The sequence below is a fragment of the Macrobrachium nipponense genome, chromosome 9, assembly GCF_015104395.2.
Source record: "Macrobrachium nipponense isolate FS-2020 chromosome 9, ASM1510439v2, whole genome shotgun sequence".
NCBI classification, from domain to species: Eukaryota; Metazoa; Arthropoda; class Malacostraca; order Decapoda; family Palaemonidae; genus Macrobrachium; species Macrobrachium nipponense.
In genome coordinates this window covers 9,624,018-9,648,247 of record NC_061110.1, presented here as the reverse complement: position 1 = coordinate 9,648,247, position 24,230 = coordinate 9,624,018, and the positions used below count along the sequence as shown (strand labels likewise).

Sequence of the window (24,230 nt, the reverse complement as noted above, 5' to 3'; positions counted from 1 at the left end):
TTGTAACAGAGATGGTAGACAGGGAGAACAGAGTTAGCGATCGTCATTAGAAGACCTGTACCTCTTTACCTAAGCTTTATCATGTAGAAGAATAGGATTAGCCATCATCATTGGCAGAAGCGATCAAGCTATCGTTATTAGAAGACTTGTACAATCATATCTGATCTTCAGCAGTAAAACTTCAGAGGAATACATATAGTTTTATATTTCGTGTTTTCTACAAGAACCTCCTCACCATGAGTTTTAACACATCGTCGTCATAACCAACAAGATAATACCGACTTCGTAAATGATCTACAAACCCCAGACACTCCATTGAAGATGGAAGTGCAATACCAACCGACTTAGCGTAATATTATCGCTAGTCTAACATTACCTCATAGGGCGCCTTATCATACAAGGCACAAGCCCTAATATTGGTGGCCAGCGTACCAGAAGAACTCTACAACGTCTTACGAAGAAAAACCAGAATAATAAATCATGTATCATAAGAAGTCAACGACGACGGAAGCAGCAGATTCTTCAAGCAACATAGTATCATCGTTAGTGAGCGACTTCAGAAAACAACAGAACTCTTTAACGACGACGAAAGCAAGAGATTCTTCAAGCAACTTAGTATCATCATTAGTGAATAACTTCAAGAAACAAAACGACGTGTCCTTTTTCCTACGACAACGCAAGCTTCGTCTCTCATTAGAATCATTCAAGAAAACATCGTTAGTGAGCGTTTCCGGCACTCCAAGAAACAAACCGAACGCGTCTGCAGCATCGGATTTTCAAGGGCTCGAATCATCGAAACAACGCGCACGGGGGAAACTGAAGCCAAACCAGGTCATCCGCTAAATAGAGAAGGAGGCCAAGGCCGTGTGTCGTTATCGGAACACCGTGACTTCCCACAAAAGCAAGCTAAGTACAATTTTTATTCATTTGGAGTAACTTTGAGTGTTTCCTTTGCAGGTCGAATTTCGTTATTCCTGTGGCTGAAGTTACGAGACATTCTTAATCTTACTTTTTTACAGAAATTATCAACATCATTGAGATTTCGCTACTGCGAGTTTTTATCTTTGAGTGTCTGTTTCCAGAAGTTCTACTGAAATATCATAATCATATACTATGTTAATTTTATCATTTTGGGTGATTATTAATCCCTTACGTAACAAATCATATTAAACAGTGAATATGCGTTTACGCAGTGGACGTCTGTATTTATACAGATGCATGGATAGGGTCGTTAAGCACCGTAGTGATTAGAAAACACACAAAAAACAAGTGGAACACCCGTACAAATCTATATAAATTAGAGGTAACACTATTTCGGGTCATGACAATAAATGCTCCTTTGCAAGTCCCGATCGCAGTTTTAGCCTTGAGTTTTTTGAGTTATATAAAATATCGAACCTCAATGACTCAACTTAACTTTTAAAATATGGCTGGATTGCAAGGAATAACATGTCTGTAAAAAACTTTCATCAGGCTAAATGCGCTGACCAGGATCCCTCACTATTTCAAATTTTAGCAAAGAATGAAGTACAAACAGTTAATATTGAATACAGTAGTGATAACTTGTCTTATAGTAATCGCTCAGTTCCTAATAGTTTCGTCATTCATTGCTTTATACGTAACCAGCAACATAATGCTAAAAACACACAATACGTTGCCGATGGTAATAAAGAGAAGGATCTTAATTATTACAAAAAAAAAAAAAAAAAAAATAGAAACAGTAGCCCGTTCAGAATCAAACAAGCAAACTCGGTGACTGTGTCACCTAGTCAAGCGGTCAAGGTCAGTCAAAAACTGCCAAAGTGTTCAAAGCATAGCAAATTCCATACAATAAGCGACTCTAGCAGAGTGGGGAAAAGCGATGTTGGTCATACATACCGATATCTTTTTGAATTAAAAAGGATTTTTCCTATGAAACACACGACCGTATAAAGTAATCAGAGCAGGTTTTCGTTTTTTTTTAATACGTAATTGTTATTATAAGTAGTGGTGGATAAAGCCCGACTGTACGCGCCGTAAAAATTAGAATATCTTGTTTATTCCTTTAGTACACGAAATATCCTGTATTTACGGACTCACCGTCTGTTGTTCGAACTTCCCTAATGAGAAGTCCGGATAAGCGAGCGTTTACAGATACCTCTATAGTTATAAAAAACATTGATCTGTATCTAGTGTAATTGTAAGATTCATCTAGGGGTATACAAAATATTAAAACTTACATCCTGCAAAATAAGGCGTGTTTATCAAAGGGAAATCCGATAAACCTTCAAACATATTAAAATCCGTTTGAACAAAAATGAGACAGTTAATCAAATAATAACTTATATAAAGGAACTATACATTTGTCTCATAAATCGTAACATTGTTCAAATGACCCAACAGAATTCTCCCACAACCGCAGTCGCACTTTGCACGCAAAATCTCGAGAAGCATGCACCCTCGAATGTCTTAGTGCGTGTAAAAAGACTTTGCTGGGAAATGAAATTTTAATCCTTCCCGACACTCTGAAATATAACGATTTCCGCGAACAAAGCCCTAAAAGTATACATATCGTGGATACGGAAGTTATAAAATATCGCATTTTTTATGTTGCTAATTTTAATCACGCCCAACCAGTCGTGGATGAATCTCTCTGATAATCTATCTAAAGTAATATCCGTAAAGTCATTCAAGCAGAGGTGATTCAGCAGAATTTTTTTATCTTCTACCTGAATACCAGGAAGTTTCTCCACTAGCGAGTGATCTCTGGGAGAAAAACGGATGTCATTGAAAACAAAATACGGTCTAAGGACAAACATAAAGCTATATACGTACCTTCGCATAGACTCTCAATGAAATTTCAAAATAGAGATAAATGACGAAGTTGAAAAATGTTAGTAATAGGAGTCATTAGGAAATCATATAAAGCCCATATAATTTTCCCTCAAACGTCATGCCATAAAAGATCGGACTTGGCGTATCTGCGTAGATTTCTGTCGCTTAAACAAGGAAACGACTCCCGATAGTTTCCAGTGCCATGTACCGACGACATCTTATCTCTGTTAGGTTAGAATAAATTTTTTTCACCAACTTGGACTTACTTAAATGCTTTTACCAGATACCATTACCTAAGTGATTGTACCTCATACACCGTTTTCAGCACACTCAGGGGACATTATCAATTTTTACGTATGCCTCCGGCTTACGTTGCGCCCCAATTATAATATAGTGTTTGGAGACTTTTAAGGGATACCCTACATGCTTATATGGTTGGTCTTGTAATCTTTTCTAATACCTTAGAAGTACATTCACATAAAGTAGAGCTAGTGCTACAGAGACAAAGACAAATAATCTCAGAGTAAAATATCTAAATGCGAGTTTTTTAAAACCGAACATGTTGATCTAGGTTTTATGTGTCTAGTCAAGGTCTTAAAAGTAGTCCATGGTAAGGTGTCGGCTATTCATAACTTTCCGGTACTTATTAACGTAAAAGGGGGATACAGCACTTTTGCGCTGTAGTGGGTATTACAATCGTATGTAAATATGTAACTCTTCAATCATGACAGCTCCTTTAACAGATCTTACGAAGAAGAGCGTAGATTTATTATGGTCTGAAAAGCATCAACAGGCGTTCGATATCTTAAAAGCGGAAAATGCAGCTTACCTAACTTAAAAAATCCTGATTTAAATAAGGAATTTTTTTTATTGCAACAGACGCCTCAGACCAAGGGTAAGAGGGATACTACTTCAGTAATATGATAAACAGTTCTTCCCTATAGCTTTTATTCACGTAAACTAAAGCCCTCTGAAAGTAAATATGCAGTAATAGGCAAGGAAGGGCTAGGTATCTTTAACACTAGTACATTTTAAGTTCATAATCTATGGCTATCCTGATAAAGTCCTTACTGAACATGAGTCCTTTACCGAGTTTTTCAAAGGCTTTAATCACAGTCCAAAAGGAACTCGGTGACAAATGATCATTCAGGTTATTGGAGCCAAGATAAGATATCTACCTGGGAAAGCAAATATCATAGCTGACGCATTATCCCGCAATCCCGCACCATACAGCAAAGAACCATTAATTAGACTAAAAGATATAGAAACATCCGTGCCTATTGTTAAAACCGTATCTAAACAAGAAAATTCCTTAACCCAAGAGATCGCGAGCATTGAATATCTGGGTTGGAGCGCAGAACTGTTACAAACTGAACAAAGCAAGTGTCAACAGCGATAAGCAAAACAATAAACACCAAACAATAAACACTTCGAAACGGAAACAGGGTCAGTAGCTAGGCAAAAACAATAAACACTTCGAGCAGAAACCCTAAAGCAAAAGTATATTTATAGTATGTGTATCAGAATAATGTAATCAAATGTAATGTTCTATGTAGGTCTGTGACGAGGAAAACCCGAAGAACACAGCAGAGGACTAACGACCAGGTAGTAGTAATAATCTCTCTCATACCAATCGTCATAAACTGGTTGCATTCCGTCATCCAGGGTTCCCTCCTATGTCACAGAAAGCCAAATCACTGTTTTACTGGCCTACAATGCTTACAGATATAAAAAGCACATAACTGATTGTAACACGTGTCATGAAAACAAGGGACACACTAAGACACCTGTCAGTTAAGGGCCTATCCTGTGCCAAATCAATCCTTGAAAGAATATACGTAGAATTATTAACAGAATTACGAGTCTGACAGAGGGAATAAACACTTCTTAGTGTTAATAGTTCCTTGACACGTTATATAGAATTAATAGCACTAAAAACAAACACCGCAATTGAGTGCGTTAGGAATATTTATGAGTGCAAATCAGTAAATATGGAATTCAACACATAATAATCTGTGACTCGGGTGGTGTAAATCAATAATAATCTCCTTAACACGTTGTGTGAATTCCTTTCCATTAAGAAAACCAATAATATATTTTATCACCCAGAGTCAATCGGTTTGGTAGAATACCGGATAATTAAATAGGAAGTGTCAATGTCTTACGAGTTACAACTCGTGATATTGGATCCGAACTGGATTATAGCGGTTCTCGCGGTTTTAAATACCTTTATCATTCATATCTCATATCTGTAGAAATGATACCGCAAGTAGCCTTATACGGTACGCCGCTAGAAACACTCCACATATTCAAGCCAACCATTAATTTATCAAATATATATAAAAAAAAAAAAAATATAAATAAATAAATATATAAATAAATAAATTGGATACAAGTGGAGTCAATATAATACACTCCGTAAGAAGTCGGAAGGGTTACAAATTATAATAAAAAAGGAATCACGATAAAATCAATAAGCAAAACGTAACCATAGATAATTAAATATCCAAATATATATGCGTAAAGAATTGAACTCTAACTTAACGCTTTAGTAATGACAAATAAGCTAAAAGTTCAAACACATATCAAAACCTACTGACATATTGTCTGTCCCGGTGATTTATATTCGTAGTCAATATATAGAATAATAATAATAATAAATAAATAAATAAATAAAATAAAATAAAAGAGATTTTAAAGTCAGGAAGTCTAGAAGTGAAAATGTTATCTATGAAATAATCCTATATGAATCTTATACAGGGCTAATAATATATATATAATTGTATGGAAACCTTTTTCATATAGTTTGAATAAGGAATATTTAATTTAACATAATTACAATTATGCAGTTTTCCAACATGAAACTAATATATTGTTCAATTTTGTACTGTTTTTTTTTTTTCAGACATTCTTTTCGTGTGGGTCGAGTATTAAAAGATAATAAATTTATCCTAAAGTCGTATTTATTGCAGCAAGTAACGTAACTCTTAGCTGGCTGAGAGCAATCTCCTGCCAAGTGACGACGTCATCATTGCCGTATCAGCATTTGTTCCTTTTAACCTCAATAATCTGCTTACACAGGCTTCATCTGTGTGTCGTCTCTGCTTGCAAAACAGATTGACTGGAGAAAGGAATGCTTAGCCCGAACTTCTCATGGGCATGGCAGACGTTAGGTACAAGTGTCTATCGGTGTGCGCAATGCAACTTTAGCTAAGGAGTTGCAATCATTTTAAAATTAATAAACAAAATAAGGAAATAGAATTTTTATAACATCAAAATGAATTAATTTTTTCTGAACCTCATAGACATTTAGAAGTATCACGATATGGATATGGAATATTTACTTGCAACATTAGCCTATTACAATTCAAGTAAAACATTCATGGGAAAATGTCACATTTTTCTTGAAAAACCCAAAGTTTATTTAGAAATTAGTTACATAGTGGGTTTTTTTTTCGTTGCATCTCCTACCTATTAATAATGTTTTAAAAGTTAACCTCAGAGGATGCGCACGAGAAAATTGAATATGAAACTTTTGTTAGGGCACATAGAATCATGATTAATCTTCTCTTTGACTCTTATGTTGCCTGGCAATCTTACAATTAGCTCCGTTTTCCACTTCTTTGTCTAGTAACTTACTACCAGTAATATCGAATTTTCTTTGGGATTCGTATTGAATATCTGTTTATTTTTTATAATTATGGATATTTTTACAGTCCTCATAGACCTGGATAGGTTCACTCATTGTTAATGCCATGGATAAAAAAGTTTGTACAGCGGACTCTTTTGAATTCCAAAATATCAGCGAATTCATGTGGGTTAAGTCTGGTCTAAATGGCTCTCTTCCCTCCCCTGTATTTGGATGTCGTCTGAATTTACTTTGCCCTTGTGACAAGTATAATTTCACTTGCAGGCTGATTAATGGAACCTGGTTACAGTATCCTGCAGTACGAGAGTTTCACATCGCAACTTCAAAAAAATCGTTCGTCGCAGCGGACGACTACAGTCAAGTAACAACCGCCTACAATGTGAAAGGAATTTCATGGACTTCTTCGACCGACACCGTATCTCGTCGTTAATCTCGACCGACACCGTATCTCGTTGTTAATCTCGTTTTAATGCGGAACGCTCCGGTGGCTGTGGAAATCGACTACAAATGGGACATACTTCCGACAATTACGACCCGAAGGATATTCAACTCTACTTTGCTGGCGAAGGACTCGTGCTGGGGATGTTTTTTTTATTCATCGCGAACGTAATCGTGTAGCTTAGGATGCAGAGAATAAGTATGAGCGCAAAAATAGAACGTTGGACCCGCCCAGGCAAATTTTCCCCTTGTTTTAACCCTGTGAAAATAGGCCGTTTCATTGGGCCATAGGTGGTTGTCTGGAACTGTGTAATGGACGAAAAGTGGTTCGAAAGCTAGTTAAATGTGAAGTAGTATAACCTCGGTCATGTATCCTATATATATAAAGTATCATGTATCCTATATATAATTGACATAAATAACAGAGTCGAAATATATCTTTGCGTGTACGCAATAGGAATCTCATTATATAAAATGATCATAAATAACAGAATCGAAATATATCTTTGCGTGTACGCAATAGGAATCTATTTAAAGTGCACATATATTAATCATAATTATATGAATCCATATACATATGTATAAACAAATCAGGTAGCCTATAATCAATCTGCTACTTTTTATCTTACCAATATCTGCAGTTATATGAGTTAGTATATTGATTAATGTATCAGATATATAACATTTTGCATAAAAATCAACGAATCAATCAGCATAAACATTAATAATTTTATCAATTCATATATGAAATTTTTATCAGTTAAAATATGATTTTTATCATGTTAATCTTCATTCTATGCAATTATCAGAGTACATTAGTATTTTCTGTAGCATATGTATCTTAATGAGATGAAGTGAAAAACTGTATCATTATATATCCGTGATCACTATTATTTACCAATATCATTGTTTTATATTTTATTACTTGAATCAATTCATGTACACCATGAATTTTTTATTTACTAATATATATATAATATATATATATATTCACATAGTGTCTGTATCACACTCCTATAAGTCAAATGCAAGTCAAGTTTGAGTAATATTCAGTAGCTGGTTTTGGTAGCTGACCGAGCTAATGTAAGTGTTTACATAATAAAAATATGGAATGTTAGTCCATATATATAAAAGATTGCTTGCAGGAATGTGATCAGACTAGAGACGCTAAAGATGACGTATACAATAAGTATGTAGGCTAAGATAACATGCCGTCACCTGTAGTCATTCAATTGTTTATAAACATTAGTCCAAGCTCCCTGCTTGAGACAACTACCCCGACCTATAATTCAAACAGCCTACGTGATCTGTAGCGTGTCTCATTTGATTGTGTGTTCGTATGAAACTATGTCATTTGTATGTATGTTCATATGTTCGAACTACTGTCTGTTCCTTCATAACTGTAACAGAGATGGTAGACAGGGAGAACAGAGTTAGCTATCGTCATTAGAAGACCTGTACCTCTTTACCTAAGCTTTATCATGTAGAAGAATAGGATTAGCCATCATCATTGGCAGAAGCGATCAAGCTATCGTTATTAGAAGACTTGTACAATCATATCTGATCTTCAGCATGTAAAACTTCAGAGGAATACATATAGTTTTATATTTCGTGTTTTCTACAAGAACCTCCTCACCATGAGTTTAACACATCGTCGTCATAACCAACAAGATAATACCGACTTCGTAAATGATCTACAAACCCCAGACACTCCATGAAGATGGAAGTGCAATACCAACCGACTTAGCGTAATATTATCGCTAGTCTAACATTACCTCATAGGGCGCCTTATCATACAAGGCACAGCCCCTAATACATTTACATCTGCTGTTGCACAATACTTCGTTTTTGAAACATTTTACAGCGTCTGCTCCGACATGACTGGGTGCAGCTACACTTCCTGATCCTCTGGCCATGTCTGCAATAGCTACCTCTCGCAGACTTACTTCGCGATCCTTTATTACCTCTTCGAGTGACATAAATTTTTCAGCACATAAAGAACTGATTCCGACTGTACACCTGTTTAAGTAAACCTGTGTTTTGTCCCTAGTTTGTAAGTTCCGCCATCCATTGTCTCAGTTATAATTGCCTTTGCATTCGCAAACTCCGCTCGTCCACGGTCAACAAGTGGAATAGAACCATGACAGTGTCCCCTGCAAGGGCTGGCTTGAAACGCTGTACTGATTTATCCTTCATTTTTTAGCTTGCTTCTCTTGTTGTATTTTCGATTCCATTTGTTCAGCCTGAATGCTACGATTTCTATTGCATGGGCAACAGAGCCCACAGGATCATCAACATTGTCATGTACAGTTGAACAACACTGACCAGAAGGATGACATGGAATGTTTTGACCACACGAGGTGCAATTTATGGCACAACTTTCAGCACTTCTCCCCTGTTCTACATTTTGATCTTCTTCATCAACTAAACAAAGTGCTTCTGCAAGCTGCTCCTCTGTCTCCATGCCTTCCATTATCATCTTGGTCAAGTGATCCTGGTAATTGAAAATGAAACGGTACTTCCCATCTGGTTGACTCTGCATATCAATCAAGTCAACCTGCAAAGACACAGTACAAGACAAAATTATAAGTAATGCAAATACATCATCATAATTTTTATTGTCAGCAGAATTATTATTTATTATTATTATTATTATTGATTTTAGTAGTAGTAGTAGTAGTAGTAGTAGTAGTAGTAGTAGTAGTAGTAGTAGTAGGGTCATGCATATAATTTATTACATTAAGGTTAGATTGGAAGGCTAGGACACTACTTTTCTTTAGCTGACATTCCTCACAATACTGCAAGAACAGCGTTATCTGATCACGTGAAATGTTTGCATATTTTTCTTTGGTTGCCTTACACATACTAGTTCTTCCTCCGTGGCCAATTATGCGATGAATAGCTAGAAGTACATCAAACACATCTTCAGCACAAACGAATCGCAGCCGAGTTCCTTTCTTCTGCAACTTTTGCACGGTGGTACCCTCAATTGTGGCCTCCAGTATTTCATATTTTTGTAACAAACGATAATCCTGCTTAGTCTTCGTAGGATTAGATTGTTTAAGTTCATTCAGGCGACTAATTACTCGTTCGTATTCTTCCGGGGAAATAAACGAACTATTTGTAGCTTTGTTTTCTCAGACTCTAGAAGTTTTGTTTGGAAAAGACTTTTCTTACTTTCCATTGTGAAGCTTTTCAGTGTACAATATACTTGCAACAAATAAGTGATGAGAGGAGCACGAATATTTCCGTCCTCGGCCGAACCTAAGTAGGAACTAAACTGCCTGTTCAGACAAACACTACACTTACACCAACCACACTTCGAAAAACCATTTGTTATCTGCTGGGGAAACTAATTCGAGCGTGTTTCAAGTTCAGTTTTAGTTCTTTCAATATTCTAATATACTTGTAATGTGTAATGTAAGTTTTTAATGTTGAATAAAAAAAACACACACATTTATTAATACTTAGACTTTTCCTAATCAATTTTAAGTTACTACTTGTTTAATTTTGCATAATGACCAGCAGGTATTGGAGTAACTTTACAAAATGACCAACGATACTAATAGTAATTTTGCAAAATGACCAAACTTCTGGTCATTTTCCAAATGACCACAATTATTTGGGCATTTTGCATACTGACAGATATTTTGGTCCTTTTCCAAAATGACCGGGCAGTTTGCAAATGACCAACTTCCTCAAAATGACCGTAACACACACACACATACACACACACATATATATATATATATATATATATATATATATAAATATATATACTACATATATATATATATATATATATATTTTACTTTTATATATATATATATATATATATATTATATATATATATATATATATATATATATATATATATATATAATATATTATACATTATATATATATATATATATATATTATACATATATATATATATAATATATATACATATATATATATATAATATTATACATATATAATATATATATATATATATATATATATATATATATATACTATATATACATATATATATATATATATATATATATATATATATATATATATAATATATATATATATACTATATATATATATATATATATATATATATATATATATATATATATACATATACATATATATATATATATATATATATATATATATATAATATATATATATATATATATATATATATATATATATATCATATATATGTATATATATATATACTATATATATATATATATATACTATTATATATATATATATATATATCATATATATATAATAATATATATTATACACATATATTATAATTATATATATAAGATATATTATTATATATATATATATCTAGAATATATATATATATATATATAAACGGTGAATCAGAGGACTCCTGTTGGGTTAACTTCTGTAATGAGATTGATCAAATATTGGATCTTCCTCTTTTTAGACTTTGATCAAAATGCTACTTTGCTGAAAATAGCCACGCTGTCGACCTTCTTTTCCAGAGGTCTTTTATTCCTCAAACAATTCACCTTGTATTTTAATCAGCTGTATTTTATTGGTTCACCTATTAATTTATTCATTTTTCTCTTCTAATATAAATTCTTTTCTGTCCATATTCCCTATTATCTTCTGAAATTTCTTTCAAATGAACACCATAGTCTTTGGAAGCTTGAATTTCAATTCAGTTTTCCCCCGTCTGCTTGTTCCTTATGAGTGGGGCTCATTTTCTGAATAATAGTCGCAAATATTATTCTTTAATTTGCTCTTGTTCATCTGATTCTAGTGTTTGTTCCTTCTGTTACCTCATTTCCCACTCATAAGTCTTTAATGTCTTTTCTCTCACATGCAGAAAGTGTGTGCTAGGGGTTCACAATTTCTCTCTTCTGTTAGTAGTGTGATGAACACACTACAGTATTCAACACCCAAAACAGTATGGCTCTCTTGAACACATTATCTCTGTTACTTACCTCTTTGCCTCTTCCAGACTTATGTGCACTCAGCACATTCTAAGGCATTGAGATTCCTGTCAGTATGATCACATACCAACCATTAATTTAATTGTCTAGAGTAAAATAATTACTTTGGTGCCCAAACTCCTATCCTGAGGTCACCATGTAAGAGACACTGCAGCAACCTTGAAAACACCAAACTTTACTAAGTAGGGTAAATGAAACATCAGTAACAATTTGTGCTAAGATTTAATTATATAGGTACTTAAAAAATAATATCACTTATGTGAAAATGGCAATGATGAGACCAATGAAGCAATGATTTTCATGTCACTGGGACCTAATCCACAACACCCTCCTATGACTGAAGCTCCAAGGGCTGCCCATTTTGGAATTTCTTTAGTAAATGGCCACTCTTGCTCTCTACCATCCCACCTGAGGATAATAAAAACCTTGAAATATTTCTTTACAAAATTGTATGGTGTGTAAAAATAGTACGATTACAATATTAATACTGTATACTGATTTTGCTTTATGCCTTTAACTTTTGACAGCAAGAACAGGAGACAGCAGTAAGGAACAGTCTATATGGTTCATTTGTTTTAGAGCAAATCCTCATGAGAAGAACTGACTTTAACATGGCAAAAGGAACTTTTGCCATGACAGCTTGTAATGTCATCCATCTCTAATTGTTCTGGCCTACTATTGATCAGAATGAGCTGCCCACATGATCAGAATGTACTAATGTTTACAATATTTATCATTTCCTTGGCTGTTGCAACCTAACTCCTTTCCAAGTGGTATGTGTGTTTGCTACTTGGGGTTTCACACCCATTCTTACATTCCTTCAATTTTCAGACAGGTTCTAGTCCAATCCTTGCCCCTCTGTTCCTCTTGGAGCATTGCATCGATAACATAGATGTTGCCATGCCAATTTTAGTTACCATAAGTCAGTCAATCAATTATCTGTTTGTTGATGGACTTTTGTCCAGTAGTGTATCTTTCTCATCCCTTCATGTCCTTGTCATCTTATCATGTTGTCAGCAGCTAAGCATACCTCCTGCCTCACACAACACAAAAAGGAGTGCACTAGGTAATTTAACTACCAGAGAATTGACTTCCAAAAATTCACAGCCCTTGATAGTAGCCTTGATAAAGAAATTGCATCCTCTTCTCACAGTGTGTGTCAAACACAAATCACTGTCTTGTATTTAACAAATGCATAATTTGTATTCATTTCCCTACCTCACATGAGATTTTCAAACATAAATCCCTTCACTTTATTATTGTGCAGTAATAGTATAGCTGAAATTCCAGAAATGAATAAATCTGAAATTGCAGTAATGAATACATCTGAATATTTACAAGACTAGCCAAGCCTTACCCTTTATCAGGAATCCACCTCTCACCATGATTAGGATAGACCACTCGAGGTAGCTCGGCTGGTGGAGGCAAAGAAAGATTTGCTTGCTCTAAAAGTGAAGCAATATGTTCTGGGTGTGTACAGTTAACTCCTATTCCAATTAATTGTTCACCACTCTCCTCATAGCACTGCTTTACGGCTTCACTAAAGTCATCTCCGTAGTTGGTGTGATGCCCGTCCTGTTGAAAAGGAACAAAAATGTTACTAAGGCTAAACTACATAAAGAGTGCATTAAAAAAAAAGAAAATAGGAATTTGAATTTAAATGTTATCTTCTGGAATTATCTAAATCATTAGTATGTGGGAACTATTATTTCTTTAAGGATGAAACTATCTGACCTTGCTGTGAAGGGTCTCCTAAATACTGCATAAAAAATTGGATAAATAGGATATCTAAAATACATGTCCACTTTTAACTTTGCAAGAAACATTGCCTTAACTCTGAAATTTAAATTAAGTAATAACTAATAATAGAGTCCCATGGTATACAATAAATATACAGGACTGTACAAATCTAGATTATTCTAATCAATAAAAACTACTGCCTACTCGGGTTACAATTTATCATACAAATGGTAAAGTCAAAAATAAATGATGGAACATCATTTAACAAATTAAAAATCCATGTTTACCAGGAGTGTAATTAGCTACCCATGCAGTAGAACTTACCCTCTACTATTTTGCTTGTGCAATAAATTGAGGTAAGTAGCAGCAAAAACATAATAATTGTAAAATTACTGCACTCTCCAGAATGTATAAATTCCAAATGAATTTATTCTGCAAAATGGCCCATTCCTTCAGAGTTTTATTAAGCTATTAGTCATTGTTGTTAAGTGCTTCCAGCTCCAATTACTACAAATGAGGGTTACAACAGTTTGTGGGTTAATAGACCTGGTGAAGAGTGAGGTAAAGCAGCTCCCATTCATGTGCAAATGTCAATGGTTAGGTAGAGTTGAGAGTTGCAAGCAAGGAGGCAGCAGATGAAAACAGATGGACAGGGAGAATGCGTCAGAAAAATGAGAAAGCACACCATCTGCCACCTCTTTGATGGAAGACAATGACCTGCCTCCAACCCTTCATTTCTCATAGTTAATTCAGACTGTACTTGGAGTGAAAAGACTTAACTACCATCTGAGGCACTGAGTATCCCAGTTGCATATCAGACCAGGTGTAAAAAATTCACTTTCTTTTGGAGTCTATGCAACTACTGACTGGAAGATTAGGCAAGTATAAATTGACAAGTTTGCACAGGTATTCAAAAAGCAAATTTTGCTTTTAAAATATACTCTTTGGTGAGTATTTAGGACATTAAAGCTTTTAATTTTTGGGCTCTTGAATGGGTGTTGCTACTCTGCCAACTCATATTTTTAGTCCAACAGTTTAATGCCATCAGCCTTTTATCTGATTCCTCAAAGGTGTTGTTCGCAGTCCTAAGTAGCTTCACAAATGAATGCCCTATCAAGCTGATCAGCTTCAAAATAATCATCAAGTGAATTTTTTTTTTTTTTCATCTATCATTAGCTTACTTTAAAGCATGGCCAATACATTATCCCTAAGAGATGATGAGGATACAATATTGTACTGTACTTACTTTACAAGAAAATGAAATCCAAGCTTTTGTGTTTGGAAAACTTTTTAGAAGTGACACTATTGCTAGGGCCTCCTTCAGAGATGGGATGGTTTCAACAGCTAAGAAGTCAGCTCCAGCATTTATTAAAGCTTCCATTCGAGGTCTGTGCCACTGCATTAATTCTTTGTTGGACATGTTGTTGACATATTTCCATGATACTCGGACATATTTGCCTGGCATGCTCCATAAGGTCCGACTGACCCAGCAATCAAATACTGTTTACCTAAAAATAAACTGAATTTCCAGTAAAAAAAAGATGAGGCTATGAATGAATTCCTATTTGACACAATTGTCATGATCTCAAAAATATATGGAAATTGAAAATCTGAAGTTTCTTAAAACCATCCTGTTTCATAACACTCAAAGACACTACATATATGTATTGTATTCAACTTAAAGGGACTGCATCTGCTTCTAATCTACAAAATGGTCATCCCAAAGTGAAGTCACAATTTCCTGACAATTTCTAGGGGAGATATCAGATAGCAAAAAAGAACTAGTACATATTACATTGTGTGAGCTCCCTGCCATGTGTTTAGGAGGGGCACTGGTCCTACGGTAACCCATGGAGTTATTAATGAAATATCCATGGTGGGAAAAAAAATTGTCAAAAGGAGGGATGGGTCAATAACATCAACAGAAAAAAGAAAATACAGGACAGAGCATTTTTGTAAAATCATTAATAAGATATGAGGGGGAGGGATACATAATGTGAAAACAATAATATACCAGAAGTGAATTTTGAATTCGAATCAGTAATCAAGAAACTTAGAAGATGAAAAGCACTAGTCTAAATTGACATGGCTGGAAATAAAATGATATACCCAGTACATCATACATGCACCATACAGACCTTCCCCACATCCAGAGTCACTATATTCTTTGATTGCATCCTTCGCTAAATACACGCTACATTCCATGTGTTCCAGTGCCGCCTTTTCGTCTATTTTCAGGTGGCTACACAACCCCTGGATACTTGCTTGGTAGCTTGAAGTTATTATAATCTCAGCACCAGCTTCTAGATATGACTTATGTACCTTGAATAATATAAGGTGATATAAGAATGCAAGTTAATGACATTAACATGACCATAAAAAAAAGGAATCAAATTAGAAACAATAAACCATAAACTCAGCGTAATGCATATCACTGACCAGACTATCACTCACTTTATTTTACTTCTTTGTTTTGGTCATTATGTTTTTCCATTAAGGGAATTCTGAATGAAGGACTTTTAATTAATTAACTAATTCTGTAAATCCATTATACGCATGAACAACATTGATAGTAATCATACAAAGGACAAAAAGACTGTTCTAATAATGCTTCAAAACCTATGCTGGATTCTTTTGTCTCCTGCATTTGTATGCCATTAGTAATAATAATAATAATTGAAAAGGAAACCCACAAAATTACTGTGTATAACGTGTTTACTTATAAGTATTTACATTTTATTTTACTCAACACTCTTGTACTTTCAGGCCCTATCTGTGGTGGCCCTTTTTCAAAAGATGCGTAGGTTGTCAGCCTGGGTCAAGGCCCAGCTTACAACCTATGCATCTCTTGAAAAAGGGCCACAGATAGGGCCTGAAGGTACTCCAGTGTTGAGTAAAATAAAATGTAAATACTTATAAGTAACATGTTATACACAGTAATTTTGTGGGTTTCTTTTTCAATCTTCAGAAGAAAACTGAAATTAGTTTTTGTTTGGTTAATAATAATAAATAATAAATAATAAATAATAAATAATAAATAATAACTAATAAATAATAAATAATAAATAATAAATAATAAATAATAAATAATAAAATAATAATAAATAATAATAAATAATAATAATAATAAATAATAATAAATAATAATAAATAATAATAATAATAATAATAATAATAATAATAATAATAATAATAATAATACCAACCGCTTTGATAGCATTTGGGTTCGTAGCAAGGAGACGAGCACTCCACAAAGGATCCTTATCAATTTTAAAGCCTGATTCTTCCAAGCCATAACCCAGGCCACCGTCAATAACCCAGTTGCGTCCATCCAACATCTTCAATGCAAAATATATGAAGCTGTGACTAAAACCTGTAAGAAATAAATTACTAGTTTAGACAAAAGCTCTAAATGTTTTCAAAACGCAGTGAGCAGTGCCACTGTAATCTAAATGTCATTACGAAATTTAACCTTAAAGTCTAATACTGTATTCTACGAAAAAAATTTTTACTTTAAATAAATATACTTTGCATATTCATCTTGTTTCACCATGTTTCACAACATCAAAAGAGGTACAAGTTACCATTTCTATTTAAAGCTAAAAAAACTACAAACACTTGTTTTGTGTAGCTTTTGTGTAGACAGTTACAGTACTTTATAATTTTGAACCTTACATTTGCTTTTTTTTTTTTTCCTGATACAGTAGTTTTTTTTATAATTTTGTCAAAATTGATATTCAAATCACATGCTTAACTAGAATTTACCACCTCACAATTTCTAACAATGTTGGAGGACCCTAGTGGGAGCATCAGAGCTTTGGCGTTAAGTTTGATTGGGATAAGCCGGGGCAGCCTATGTTAGGTTAGGCTAAGAAGTTTAAATTGATGTTTTTAAATTTATTTTATTCTCCCAATAATTTCTAAGCAGTATTAAGGGGTAATCAGATAGCTAATGGGAGGTAAGGCATCCCAACGAGGTACAACAATACACTATGTCTCAATTTCCTGCTTTTCATTATCTTTAGATTTTCAGTTATTAGTCTACACATATGAACAGTGCATTTTTCTAGCTATTTCTTTTGTATTTTTAGCAGATTTTAGCATTGCTGTACTGGGTAAAATTTTACCCATAATCAAGCTAAACGTGGAAATTTTGTTATTCCAATAGCTTTTTATGTGATAATTCTAACAATGCTTGGTTTCCCAGTGGGAAACTGGGGTTTGAGGATGGGGAGAACAAACATGTGTAAAATATACGCTATTTAACCTGGTGTGTGGGCCCTTAATTGGCCATCAAACCCTCAATTTATCCTGACTTAAGAGTACCATAAAATAAATGGTAATATTGTATTATACCAAGACACATTCCATTTCAAAATGATAAAATTGTATAATATTTCTTATACCAGTATTTAGTCCACTTCCAGATGGAGACTGATATTGTAGGGGGGAAATGAATTGTGAAAATAATAAAGATGCAACGATAATGTGTGGTTAGGCTATTTTAGCATAGGGTTTACCAGTCCCACTAACATTTTACAAGCTAATAATTTCAGTGGACTGGTAAACCCTATAATTCAATGTAAAATAGCCTTGTTCTTTTCGGTATATATAAAAATAGCCTAACTACACAAAAATGAACATACATAAGATCCATCAACATTATTGTCGCATCTTTACTTTCCAAACAATGAAGTAATATTCCTGACAGAAAAAAACCTTAATAATCAACACAAAAACCAAATATTTTCTTAATTAGAGAATAAAGACTATGACAGGAAAACCCCATAGCAGACAAAACAAAAGGAACCTTAGGATTGTTTACGAAATGATCATGTTTAACTTAATTTTGTTATTTGTTAATGTTAATGGAATTGGAATATCAATTGTAAGCCAAAGGCCAAGCAAACAATTGGAAGGAGAGGGTAGATAGCAAGATGGAAGAAAGCGAATATGAACGGAGGTACAGTAGAAGGAATGAAAAGGGTTGTAGCTACGGGCCGAAGGGACACGGCAAAGGACCTTAAGTAATGCCTAGTGCACAGCGTGAGGTGCACTGATGGCAATACCTTCCGGGGAGGAGGGGGAAGTTTAATGATGTTGATGCCATTAGGAAGACAGAGGGCAGCATATAATTTGAAAAGCAGTCCACTCTAAAATAAATATGGCAACATAGGCTTACAAAAACACACATGGAGTAGGATATAATTTCTGCATGCTACATAGAAGGCCTAGCCTAGCTATATCTAGGTAACTATACATACCTATCTACTAGAAGAAAAGTAGTTGTAGTAATCTAAGTAGTAACAAATATAAACATGCTGACAGATTATTGGGTACTTATAAAATATAAATACCATTACTTTAACATTACCAAGACATCGCAATTCCCACTAATTTTCTTTTAGGTATTTCAACTTTAGAACTGATTAGGGTATAGGTAGCTTAACAGCGAGGACATAAGATAGTAAATATTAATTAGACTTGCTCTTCGTTGTCCAGGCCACAAAGCCATTTTACAAGCTAGGGGGAAACATCAGTACAGGCCAACCCTCATCACGGTAGACGGGTCTTATTCACTCGATATTTAATTGGTGAAACATGAATACAATTGCAACTCTAAGCATACCATTTAAAAGACTGAAGTTTCGTCAACATAGTGATATATGAAAGCCCCATACGAACTAAAATAAGCATGTGAGCTCTTCGTAAAATATGTTTTCAAGGCAGTTTTGAAATCCAATATGGCGGCTACGTTTTTCATGGACGGTTCTCATCAGTGACGGACACCATCTTTCCCCAGCCTTCCCAGCACTCATTTGGAACAATGTTAGCTGTATGTATGTAACGTTTATTGATCTTACTCAAGATTGCAGTTGTAATCAGCACAATAAAACAACATTTTGTTGCCTATATTAGTGAAGTATGAAACTTGTTATTCCGGGGTTATGGTTGGAACTGAATTCATTCTTACCTTGTAATCGGCGGTTTTTATCCTTACTGCCATCACAACTGAAACTCCACAGTGCTTATTTGATTGTTATTATACACTTTTGGGTCTCAGTTCACTCCACATTGCACTTTAAACCCGTTGCTGTTCCTGGTTTCTAAGCGCGCGCGCCATAAACACAATTACAAACAGCAGACGACGACAGACGACGACAGACGACGAAACTGCAAAGTTTTATTCCCTAAACTAAAGTTTACTTACTCGTATTTAGTTTGTAATTTACATTGTTATTTAAAAATTTTGATTTAATTCATGTATATTATCCCTTTTTTGCAACCAAATTACCCCCACCCCGAAAAATTACAGATATTTCTAACGTAGATAAAAATCAAATGTTTCTAACGTTTTCGTACATCTGGCTGCCGAAAACCATAGAGGAACGAATACGGAAAAGTGCATAGAGGAACGACTACGTTTTTTTTTTTTTTTTGCTTTTTGTTTTTGCTAGCACTTTTCATTGATTTCAGTCTTTATTAGTATTTTGAATTTCTTAAAAATATCGTATGCCAGAAATAAATGTAACCTTTAATGTTTGCATGCTAAGAATGGCAAAATCATCGTTGCCACATTAGTGGAGGCTTCACATACGCCGTTCCATTATCCTGTTAAGCGTCCGCCCCTGATGAGCTCGCTGCTAACGTACCGTCACGCTTTTTTTGTAATCAGGGATCATAGCACTGATGATAGTTTTTCAAAGTTAATATTGATTTTTATGCTTGTTATTCATACTGTAATTAACTGTTGGAAATTCTCTCTCTCTCCTCTATCTCTCTCTCTCTCTCTCTCTCTCTCTCTCTCTCTCTCTCCTCTCTCTCTCTTCTCTCTCTCTCGCTCTCTCTCGGAGTCCAGTCAATCGGCAAAGAAAAGTCATCTTCACCTCCCGCAATTGGAAGAAAGTTTGTGTATCATCTGGATGGATTCAGAACTAGAGCTCTCATCATCAAATAGGTTATCAATACCACAATCCTCATCTAGTATTTGATTGATCTCACCTAAAGAATATGCCTCCTCTTTGGGACATTCATGTGAAAGACGCGAAATCCAATTTGTCTCGATAAACGCCCGAAGCGTATTGAAAGAAAACCAACAGGGACAGGCAGTTTTCTAGCATAAGCGACCACCAGGAAAGAGTTGCCAGGCTTGGAAATAAGTTTCCCATGTGCTGAGAGTGTTACCAAATGATGTTCCTACACTTTCTATGCGAGTAAACGTATTATTACGGGGCTGACGACTTGACAAGCACAGTTAAAGTCTTGAACGTAATATCCCGTTGAAGGCGCTAACCGAGTAGATCGCGGTAAACGTATTATTACGTGGGTGACGCTTAACAGGTTATAAAACTGTTTCCATGAATTCTAGTTGTCATAGTAATGCAATAATGATAAAATTGCTTTAATATTTATGTATATATACTTCCAATACATAGCCTAATTTCACCAATTCAACGTTTTGTGTGTAGTCTTATACCCAGTTTGGAGGGTCAACACATACCGAATGGCAACAGAGAGAGAGAGAGAGAGAAAGGAAGGCGGAGGAACGAAGAAGAAAAGGGAGGTGGGGGGGGGGGGTTGGGGGAGAGGGTAGGTGGAGCTTTATACGCGTGTTCGTATCCATTTCTGCATAATGGAGTTTTTGTCTCTTGGTACAAGGACAAGTGTCGTTATTCTTTACGATTAGTGATTCACGATACCCTTATAAATTACGGCACTGGTGTAATGCCACTATAGCAAAATCTCGTTCTGTTAAGAGTGTTCGTTACAGAAATAGGTATTGCCCAAAAACCTGCTTGCACTGTCTCTGAAACCCATAGTAGACATGCTGCTTAGTTGTCAATCAAGTTTTTATAACCCAAGTATTTTTTACAAGCTAGCTATTGAATAAATTTTTTATTTTTCTCAGTCAAAAAACATATGCCCCTCAATGCTAACTTTCCTCTTTAAAGACTTTCTGGTCATTGCAAATTCGGCCCCATAATTTCTTATGGTGCGAAAACAGACAAGAGGCCATGGACCGAAACGATTGCGTCACCTACTACGGCGATAATCAGCAGTAAAACATCTTCATATATCCAAAAAGTAAATAATAAAGATATATATCGCATTACGATTATAACAATTACATGTATAGCTGATAACAATCTGCATGAATAACTGGTAAACTGTTCTGCAATGACAGTGGAGTATAGCAATTATTTACAATAGGTACGAAAGTCAAGATGTCGTGACGTCATAATACAGAACTTGAAAGAACGTTCTAATTCAGAAAATAATTACTTAAATTTGAGTCAGAGTCGAGTTACTTTTTCAATAACGAATATTTTCAAATTAATCATCATAAATATGTAAATATTGATGTTTTACTACTTATTTAAAAATTAGCCAAGAGCACGCTTCTCGTCATCTTCTACCCCAACAGCTGTTTACGCCTGCTTGTTGTTGATGAGAAATCGTGTTTCGATTGTGTGATAAAAGTGCTCCAGCGTCTGTGGGTACAAGTGGTGTGCGGATTTATCACAGGAAATGGTTAGTTTATTGACACAAGCTACTCCGTAAACATCGAGATGGCGTCAATCTTCGAAACATTTTTAGTTGTAAGTAAAAATTTCTAAAGCGTTTTGGTGAGATTTCCACTGCCGTGGGCGCCATTTTCAGTACCCTCTGTTTAAATCTGTTTTAAATCTTAAAATTTGGCCATAATTTCTACTTTGGGGAAAATACTTACTTCGAAAGGAGAGTAGAGGTCTTTAGCTCCGTTTCTCACCAACAACAAGTCGCGACTGATGCCCATCTCGGGTGTCAGGACGCGTTATAATGTACTTTTTCGGAGGGTGGCTTGCACTGATGGTAGCTGGCCTGCGTGGCCTGCTTTGATGTTTTTTACCCTAATTATCTTTTAAATGGGTGAAAAGCTCTCTTTCTTAAACTTTGTTGACATTTTTTGGTACATTTTTTAATTACGCTTACACTTTGTTGACATTTTTTGGTACTTTTTTTTTCATTATGGAAAGCACTTACCTTATACACAGCACCAGTTATACATTGCAAGTGTTCGCCACCAGCTTTGCCAACCAGCTGTCAAAAGCGTTGGGTGGGACTCAGCTCGTCATTAATGAATCAGCTGTTTCGCGTCCAAGACGTGATGGAGGAATTGCTATCTTTATAACGGCACAACATATGCAAGTTTTATTTGTTTGTTTCTTTGTTTTTGAAGTATTTGTCTGAGCTGTTACGTATCTTCCTTTTCCCCTTATTTTATATTTTATGCGGGTCCTTATCAATCTATTTAGAGTACTAGGAATGGATGTAGATTGAATACTGTAGTAAATTATAGACAAAAATGAGCAAGGACATTAATTTTTTTTTGTTCTAATTTCTTGTCATCACACGAGTTTCGGTTTTTTTATATTAATTATAACTGATCATTCGTGGATGTTGTTATTGCAGTAATCTCGTTTACACATTAAAATTTCCAGTTCCTTCCTGCCACCTATTCTACTTTAATTGACAATTTCACTTTTTTATAGTTTTTCTTTTACGTTTTCTGGAGTATTTATTTTTTCCACTCTCCGTACTCAGTAGGAGCTTTGTTGTGTACTATATGAATGTATATATGTGTCTATGTTCTTCAGATTACGTGTACAAGTGTAGGTGAATGGAGTCGAGATGCAACGATTTTTTTTCCGGAAAACAAGGAGTTTGAATAGACGTATGGATAATAGACCATAAATTTTAGTCAAGCTAAGAATCATAGAGGGTATGGCAGACGTACGTTGAAGTCTATCGTTTTTAGTCCAGCAGGAGAAACTAGCCTCTGAATTATTCGCAGTTATTATACTCTAGATTTTAAGTACTTCGAGAGAACTTGGAACTGGTTAGTTTTTTTTTTCAGGGTATTAAATGTTCCTTTTATTTTATTTATTTATTTATTTATTTATTTTTCTTTTTTTTGTTACGAACAGACTAAGGTGACAAAGGTGATCGAGAATTATATGATATATATATATATATAGTATATATATATATATATATATATATATATATATATATATATATATATATATGTGTGTGTGTGTGTGTGTGTGTGTGTGTGTGTAAAGGTATAAGCCACGAAGGAAAGAGAAACTGGACGAGTAGCTACAAGATCTTTCGACTCATGTCCTTTACTCCAGTGTTTATCTCTCCTTCGTGGCTAATAACTTTATTTATGCATATATATATATATATATATATATATATATATATATATATATATATATTGTTACGAAGTGCCAAAGAGTATCTGGGTCTGGGCACCATGAATGAATACTTGTTAACCCAAATTGCCAAGCATCTGGTTACTACAGTTACCATCTGTACTCGTTAAAGCAAGAGACTCTTTTATTCCTAGGTCTGGGACACCTTTTATACTTGGGGCACAGTTTGATCAAGTACTTGGTCATTGATTACTTCACTACCAGACACCTGACCCTCCATCGCAAATACTAAACGATCGAATACTCTAAAGGTGACAGTGATCCCTTGTAGAACTCAACAATCAAGAAAGTAATCTGACTAAGTCCATTAAAATAGATGTGAGGTAACCTTAA

General features: G+C 34.7%; 1 protein-coding gene across 1 annotated transcript; it reads right to left on the bottom strand.

Moving 5' to 3' along the window:
- Positions 1-12,098: 12,098 nt before the first annotated feature.
- Positions 12,099-22,814, bottom strand: LOC135218500 (homocysteine S-methyltransferase YbgG-like). The gene is given in 7 exon segments (XM_064254854.1): positions 12,099-12,303; positions 13,253-13,470; positions 14,882-15,069; positions 15,072-15,143; positions 15,774-15,957; positions 16,842-17,008; positions 22,660-22,814. Coding segments are annotated over 6 exon segments (951 nt in total). The 5' UTR covers positions 16,974-17,008; positions 22,660-22,814; the 3' UTR covers positions 12,099-12,146.
- Between the last annotated feature and the right edge of the window lie 1,416 nt (positions 22,815-24,230).